The sequence below is a fragment of the Arachis duranensis genome, chromosome 7 (genome assembly GCF_000817695.3).
Source record: "Arachis duranensis cultivar V14167 chromosome 7, aradu.V14167.gnm2.J7QH, whole genome shotgun sequence".
Lineage (NCBI taxonomy): Eukaryota > Viridiplantae > Streptophyta > Magnoliopsida > Fabales > Fabaceae > Arachis > Arachis duranensis.
The window spans coordinates 72748072-72756738 of NC_029778.3; the positions used below are offsets into that span (position 1 = coordinate 72748072).

The window sequence follows — 8667 nt, forward strand, 5'->3', positions numbered from 1 at the left end:
CCTCCAATGGTAATCTCCTCTTGCAACAGTTTCCTTTGGCGACATCTCCTTTTACGACGTCTCCTCCTACAACGATCTCCTCTGGTGACATTCTCCTACACCGAAAATTTCAGCCATCAAGTTACTATGCTGTGAGATTCTTCTTCGACAAACTCGCGAGGTAGGTTCTTTCCCCTTTTTCTTTGATCTCTTGAAAATATTTTATTCTAATTTCTTTGATCTCTTGAATTATTGATCTAAATTTTTGAATATAACTCTTACTTCCTTAATCTAAATCTAAACTAATAACAAAATGAAAAATGGCTATTGAAAAATCTAAGTGAAAAATGATAGTATGAGTCTGAACATTTATGTGTGTGATTTTTTTGGTAATAAAGTCTGGGTAAAATGGCCAAACCTTGAAAGTGATAATAATTTGGAATGGCATCGCACTAGTCAAAGAAGATTATCAATAGCTAATAAATTGAATCAATCTGATGAAGTGTGTAGTTTGGATTGAAGTGAAGGAGAACAAAGTAAATTTGTAATATGTGAATCAAATAGAAAGAAGGAGCAGAATGGTTGCATCTTTATTCTTCTCAAGGTGAATTAAATGGAATCTTTTTTTTTTTATTTTGATGTCATGTTCTAAAATTTTTTAAACTTGATTAATTAACTTATGATGTACTACTATCATTGTTGAGATTACATATTAGAGTATTGTTCTACGAAGAGTACATTATGCCCCTTAGATTTACCAATTTTTTGATGTGCCTTTTTTGGTGTCTTCTCCTTGATGAATATTATGGATATTCTAATTTATTTGTTAGGTATCACATACCAATATACCAATACATTTGAGTATGAGGCATTTGCAATTTTAACCATAATTTTTTATTGCGGATGGCAGTTCATGGCGGTGAGCTAAAAATTTGTCATAAAATTATGGCAAATGGCATTGCGAGAAATGACGAATTATCTAAAAAATGAATATATATGTATAAAAAATATACAAAAAAATTGCAAATATAATAAACTGTAACATCTAATCTATATAATCATTTTTTTAGTCATAAATGTTCCGATGGTTACCTGAAACTGTAGGTCGATCTCGGACGAGATTTTTTGTACTGATCGGAGATGATGGGTTTGGCTTGTGTGTGGCGGCCGGAGCTGTCGTGTCCGATTTGTTGGACTGGCAACGCTGCTGATCCTTCGCCACCGATGGGTGGTGGTACCTGCAAGGGACTCCGATACTTAAGTTAGCAAAGGTATTAAGCAGATTTTTAGTAGAATCAGAGTATGAGTTATACTTGGGTGCTTCAGTGTATTTATAATGATGTAGAGCGACCTTCTCAAATAAGATAAGTTAGTTATCTTATCTTATCTTTATCTTATCTTCGAGCGAGGTCGTCTTATCTTCAAGGGAACCGTCCTTATCTCTATAGCCCTTATCTCTAATTAATGCACCAAAATGAGTAAATATAGTAGCAAATTTAACTAATAAACATAAAACATAGAATATAAAAACTAAAAACTTAAAAGAAAGACCAAAACCATTGTCTCATTAGAATCAGGAGCAAGGACAGAGGTATTAAAATCAGGAACTTGTTGGAAAGTAGACATAGTAAACTGAACAGAAAAAAATAATTTGGAGAAAGAGAGGTTTATCACGGTTCATTCACGGAAGAGAGAAAAATAGTGAACTGAACAAAAAAATAAGAATAATATGCAAGAAACTACGAACCATAGAAAAAGAAACGGTGGTTTGCAGCGGTAGCAAGGAACGACAGTGGTGATGAGGGCGGTGATGACCAACAGCGATGATCAGTGGCGACCGACGACGGGCGGCAGTGACAATCGACGGCAACGAGATGCACCGAGAACAAACAGGGAGAGGAGTTTTCACGTGAAGAAGAGGCGCAGAGAACAGAGAAAAATTTTTTGAATAATTAAAGTTAGTGATATCATTTAAGGTTGCCTAATTTACCCAATTATCCTCATATTCTTTTAAAAAACCCGTAAAAACCCGATATTTCCACCATGGCACCACCGCAATCGCGGCCGCCTTTTCGCTCACCATAAAAAACACGTTGCGGCGACCTCTTTATGGCGGCGAGGCCAAAATCTGCCACGCCATAACGCCGTGGCACCGCCATTGCCGTTTTTTTAAACCTTAATTTTAACTAGTAATTGATTTATTTTCTAGCTATCTACCTCGCCGACAGAGCCTGCGATCGTGCAAGGTCGTCGCAAGAGTCCTTAGCCTCGCCTCTTTGTCCTCTGCCTCGCTGACTCACCCTATCCTTCTCCCTCACCGCCCGGCAGCCTCACAGCCACTAGCCTCGTTAAAGATATATACTTTCTTATGTTCCTATTTTCTCACATGAATTACATTAGCATCTTATGCTCATATCTTCTCACAAAAAAGATATATGTTCTCTCATATCAATTTACTTGGAATATCTCTTTCATATTGCTGGTGAAGTGCTCACTTCTATTTGGTGCTTTTGTAATTCTATTTGTACTTTTCAGATGCTGCTGTGAGACAGGCTAGTTGGAGTGCATCAAAAGTCAGAGACATATTTGCATTGCGATATTCAGTTACATGCTTCATCTGTGCATGACAGAAAGTTATCAAAAATAACAACTAAATTTGAGGTAATGGTATCATCACATCATAAGAGATTAGTCATTTGATGATGTTTCATATCTCTGTCAAACACTGAAATGGAGGCTTTTTTTGGGGTAGAAACAATTGGCCAAGGCCCTGATTGAGCCTGTGGAGTCAGAGTCACTATTTGAAGCAGGTGAAAAAGACACTTGGATTTCAATAAGAAAATTTTTTAAACGTGAGACTGAAGCTGCTGTATCAGAACTTTCAGCTTGTATTTCTGGTTTTGACTTGGATGAAGAAATAGTTAAAAGAATGCAACAAAACTTAAGGGACTATGCAAAACAAATAGTGGAAAATAAAGTAAAAGAAGAGCCAAGAAAGATTCTCTTTCGCATGAAGGATAGGTAACAATATTCTGAAGCTAACTCTTGTTATTTCTTTAATCTATGTATCAATCATGTGTCTGTATTGCAATTTGCAAGATTTATTTTATAAATTGATTTATGTTTGGAATTTGGGAATTGGATAGTAATAAAGATTGAAATTAGTCATGATGCTTTGCTATGTATTGGTGAAGTCCTTGAACGATATAGGAATGCCAGAGACAATTATTATAACACTGGTATCATCTTTTTCTTATTTTTTTTATTATGTTTATAAATTATATTTTTTATGATAGAAATTATAGACGAGAGCGAAGTTGCACCACCAAGAGAATTAAAAAGTAACGTTTTTAGAATGAACAACAAAGAAGCATGATCTATTTTTAACGAAGTCTTTATGTTTAACAGCTATATATTAAGACGTATTATTGAAAAACTATATGTTATATTTGTCCTTTATTTATAGATTATGACTTTTGGTTTTTGATGATTATGTATGAATTATAAAAATTATATGTTATATTTGATGTTTTGTTTATGGTTTATGATTTTTTATTATTACAAAATTTTAAATAAAAAATTGTTGGTTTAATACGATCAAAACGGCAGCTTTAATCACTATTTTAAATGAGCAAAAATTGTTATTTTAATTCGATAAAAAATAACATAAAATTATCATTTTAATCAGGTAAAAACAACGAATAAAATTGTCATTTGAACGGTATAAAATTATCATTTTAATTAGGTAAAAAAGCGGTTAAATCGTCATTTTAAACAAGTAAAAAATGTCATGTTAACAAGTAAAAACAGCAATTTTCATTGCCATTTTTTAAAAAAATGCCATTTTAATCTGTAAAATGACACTTTTAAACTGTCTTTTAAACAATTAAAAAATCGTCATTTTATCTGGTTGAAATGGTAATTTTGACCGCCGTTTTAAACATAGAGAAAATTACCGTTTTAGCCATAAAAATTGTGACAATTTTTTGAAAACTGAGTAATATTTAAAATGGCGCCCATAATTATGGCATTTTTTGAAAATGTTATTTTTAGAAATAACGACGGTTAAAACTATAGTAATTACGTCAAAAAACCATCGTTTTAACCAAAATTTTTTGTAATGTCTAAAGAGTCATTCAAATTTAATAACATTATTTTTTAGTTATTCTATATTAATTTTTAATAGTTGATTGTTTCTTGTAAGTTTAGAATAGATAAATTGATGCTAATTGAAATTATTTTGATTATTGTTATTAAATATTTGATTGTTGTTGTTTTAATATAGGTTTAATACTTAATTGTTGCTATTTTTATATGAATTTAATTTTGATATACTGTCAATATAAAGTACTTTTATACGTGTATCTAATTATGCGATGTTACATAAGTAAAAATAACTACCTTTCACATTGACTGCGTGAATAGTTATCCAAAAGAACGGATGTAATTATACGACTATGTAAAACGTTTTACACTATCAGTGTATCAAAGTTAAACTATTTTTATATTTGATTGTTGCTGTTTTAATGCTTTAATGTTGCTATTTTAATGTAGGTTTAATATTTGATTGTTATCCTTATTATGTTAAATTAAGATATTATTGTAATACAGACTAATTTGATATCTATTTTTGCATTATATTATATTTTTTACTATTTTGTATTTTTATTTAAGTAAAATCGGATCAATCGGTTTAATTATTAACTCACCGATTGAATTAATAACCTAATGATCTAATAATATGGACGATTTGATCACTAGTTCGATTCTAACAACTATATAATTAACAATATTAGCACGTTATAAGAATACGTTTATTTTTGTTATAGTAAATTAAATTCTTAATTTAAATTATATTTATCTTAATTTTAAAATAAAAATTTTATAATTTAAAAATTTTGAGTCATTTGAATAAAATTAAATCAATACAATGTAATTTGTAATAAATTATATCCACTAATACCATTTAAATAGTAACAAATTATATCAATTTTAAATGTAATTATTTAAATTTATACATATCTTAGATAGTAGATATTATGTTTTCAAGATGAATAAACATATTTTGGTTGGCTAACACATCTTGATTGCACTTGAGATTAATACAAAAGATATCTATTAAAAGCTTACGAGATATGTGTATTTATATCAAATATTTATATTTGAGATGCGATTTAAATGTATAAATTGTTTCAAAATTATATATATTAAAAAATAAAATATTTATTTTATTTATATTTAAAAAATCTCCCGTTTGCATGTTTATTTTCTAAGAAAAAATAGTGAAAATATAAGTTTCTTTTTTAAAAAGTTTGTACTTTTGTAATTTTAGTTTTGATTTGGTAAATTTTTTTTTACAAATAGTATATAAACGCTAAATTTTAAAAGATAATTTTTTAAAAATATGAATACATGATTAATCCATCCACACAAAATTTCACCTTGTGGTCCACGCGATTAAAGTCTTCTCCCTTTTCCCACAATCTCCAAACCAACCATAAAGAGTGAAAAAACCACACACAACAAATTCACTGCAACAACAAACTAGTACCCATTGTTTTGATTATTAGCCTTTTAAGACTTTTAGAAGAGCTTATTTTCCACACACAAAACACACGGATTCAGCAGTCAAAGTCACACACACAAGATAAGGCCAACATGACTGCACAAGACAAACCCTCTACCGTCACATCCCATCACCACCACTCTCCTGCTCAGTCACCACCACCACCCCCCTCCAACGCCGCCGTCACATCCCACCACCACCACTCTTCACCGCCACCGCCCCCTCATTCCGCAGCGCCACCTCAGCCCTACCCTGCTGCTCAGTACGGCACCTTCCAAGGCGTCTCCAACTACCCTCCGCCTCCGCGGGATCCTCACCCAGCCATCGGGTTTCCCCACCCTGTTCCGCCGCCTGGCGCCGCTGACCACTCGGCTCCTCATCCTCCTTATTACCCTCATGGCTACCAAGCAGTTCCTGGTATCCCTCTCTACCACCATCACCTCTTTTTTATTTTTTTAGTTTTTTTCTGGGATTTGATTTGAGCTTTGGACTCGAAGGTTTTGTGATCTTAAGGGTTAGATTCGTTCCTAAAATGATTAGGTGGTTGATTAGAGTGGTGGGTTGGATTGGATCAAAGGTTGGAACTTTCGAGATGTTTTTTTTTTAATTTAATTTCTTGCTTCTAGCTTTGGCTATGTTCTGCCTGGTTGGTGTCCTATTATATGCTTCAGCTGCAGAAAGTTTTAGTTTAATCTGCGTGGAAAATGGTTCAGACACTTGGGTTGACTTGGTATTTTCATTGATTATAATTTTTTTATTTTTACTTTTTTCATCTGAAGTTGATTTTTGAAGGTTTAAAATGGTTGAGTTTGGTGATAGGAGTGATCTGGATATAAATTTGAAGGCTAGTAGTAATATAGGGATAGGGTTTCAATCATTGGATATTCGATTCTCTTGCCTGTGACTCAAGGGGCAAGCTTAGGTGATGGGATGATTTTCTAAGACTTTCTGACAGCATAGATCTTTCTTTGAACATTTTTCCATCCAAACCCAAGTTTTTGCATTTACATTAAGATGAATTAATAGGAATTAGAAAATCATGCAGCGCCGGTTTTACTAAAGCAATGTTGCTTATGTTAGAAGATGGTTATTAGACTCTGATTTCATTTTATAATAGGTGCGAATTTGATGATAATGTCTTTGTAGTGTAGCATACTCCTTTAATCATGTTTGCCACAGCTGGATTTTGATATGATTTCCTCTTTGACCTTAATCAAGGTTATGCAGTTGCTGAAGGAAGACCTGTACGAGAAACCCGCCTTGGTTGCTGTGGTCTTGGTTGCGGCTGGTGCCTGTAAGTAATTTTCCTGTATGGTAGCAGATTACATCACAACAATGACTTGTAAATAAGTAGATACAAGGAGGTTGTCTTGCATTTTCATTGTATGGTATTTGAAACTAAATTTAGATTTCTCTGTTGTTCAGCTTTCAATGCTTCATTCATACCACTCTGTGTTAATCAAATTTTGTTTGTGGGTTATTGCCACTAATCGTTGATGAATATTTGTTTTATATTTTTTAGTGGACTTAATTTTTGAGTCCTTTATTGTAAGTAAGAATACTCTTATGTTATGTAATTTAGTACAGAAATTACCTAGCATGGACATCATATTTTAATATCAAATTTACCTGCTGGAATTGGAATATCAGAACTTGCTCATTGTGTGTGAGAAGAAGAGGAGAAGGAAATGGCATAGGATTTGCCATTTCATGAGACCCTTCTCAAACATCAACACTTAAATGTCACCTCCCAGGCGATCTGTTTTGAATTTTAGCAGTTTGCATTTATTGGTGTCTACACCTTTTCTTTATTATTGAAATGCCGCTGTAACCTTCTTCATCCTTGGTCTGTTGCCTGATATGGTTGCAATTATTATTTTTCATTTATAGGAATGTACTGGAACAGTTTTAGTCGTTTACATTAATGTTATCCAACGTTAATATTCTCATATCTGTCATTGTCTGTTGTGAAGGTTTATATTAGGCTTCTTGCTTGCTGGTATTCCGTGGTATGTCGGAGCAATAATTATGCTCTGTTCCAGAGTAGACCATCGGGAGAAACCTGGATATGTTGCGTGTATAATTGCTGTAAGTGATTCTATCCTTATTTTCTGGGAGTTATATTTTTCAGTTATCAATTTTTGTATATTCTTTTATCTATCTTCACGTGATCAAGTTTTATTCTGTGTCTACAATGGAAATTATTCATTTGTCTGCTCAAAACCTGAGCTTTTGTTGTATTATGACTCTATTATAGCTATGTGTAACTAGTGAGCTTGTAATGTGATTTTGGTCGAGATTTTGATAGTCTGAAGATTTTCGGTTACCCTTACTATCGTTGACTATGCATGAAAATTACCTGACTTAATGGTATAATCTTTGCAGGCTGTTCTGGCGACAATTGCTATTATTCTTGGCGTGACAAAGGGTGCAGATGACTGGGACTGGTAATCTTTTAAGTATATGAGTTGTACAGGTTGCTATATATGAGTGTATTTATAAGTGAATCAGTTGTTGAAGTATTGTTTTACAGTTTTACTTATGACGTATTCATTGAAAACAGCCACCTTAAGCAATTTGTATTTGTTTATTTGTTACACGGTTGCCTGCTTCTTGGCCAAGACGATATGATGAGGCAATACTTTGTGCTTTATCTTTGTATGAATATTAATTTCTAGATTATTGTGATTTAAATAGTCATAATATGATGTATCCAATTGATTATTAGAATATCAAATGGGGATGAACTAGGTGAGGGTATAGGTGTTAAATCCCCCTACGCCTTGATGATGAAAACTAGTTAAGAATGTACCAGGTGAGAATGCTAGTATCTACTTTAGGGGAAGCTTTGAATTTCAAATGCGAGTGATTTAGGCTATTACTTTGATTGGGTTCTTCTCTTCTCTGTTTTTCCCCCTTTTTTTTTCTCTATTAATTTCCGTATTGTTACATTTTGAGAACAAGACAAGATAGGACACTGAAAACAAGACACAAAGGATATACACACAAAATTTAGCGTTTTTGTACTTTGTTTAGTGATAAATTAGAAGAAATTATGAAAGTCTAATTTACTCTCATTTTTATACAAATAATTTAGGAAGAAAAATATAATGATAAAAAGT

The 8667-nt window shown here is 32.6% G+C and overlaps 1 protein-coding gene across 1 annotated transcript; it reads left to right on the forward strand.

The window, feature by feature from the left end:
* Positions 1–5497: 5497 nt before the first annotated feature.
* LOC107459876 (60S ribosomal protein L18a-like protein) lies at positions 5498–8248 on the forward strand. Its single transcript, XM_016078177.3, has 4 exons — positions 5498–5962; positions 6764–6839; positions 7519–7633; positions 7931–8248. The coding sequence occupies exons 1-4, from the start codon at positions 5638–5640 to the stop codon at positions 7994–7996; spliced, it is 582 nt and encodes a 193-aa protein (XP_015933663.1). The 5' UTR covers positions 5498–5637; the 3' UTR covers positions 7997–8248.
* The last annotated feature ends 419 nt before the right edge of the window (positions 8249–8667 follow it).

Coding starts and splice junctions, on each gene's coding strand:
- LOC107459876 (XM_016078177.3), top strand. CDS start 5,638: ATGACTGCACAAGACAAACCCTCTACCGTCACATCCCATCACCACCAC. Junction 5,963..6,763: donor TGGCTACCAAGCAGTTCCTG/GTATCCCTCTCT, acceptor ACCTTAATCAAG/GTTATGCAGTTGCTGAAGGA. Junction 6,840..7,518: donor CTTGGTTGCGGCTGGTGCCT/GTAAGTAATTTT, acceptor TCTGTTGTGAAG/GTTTATATTAGGCTTCTTGC.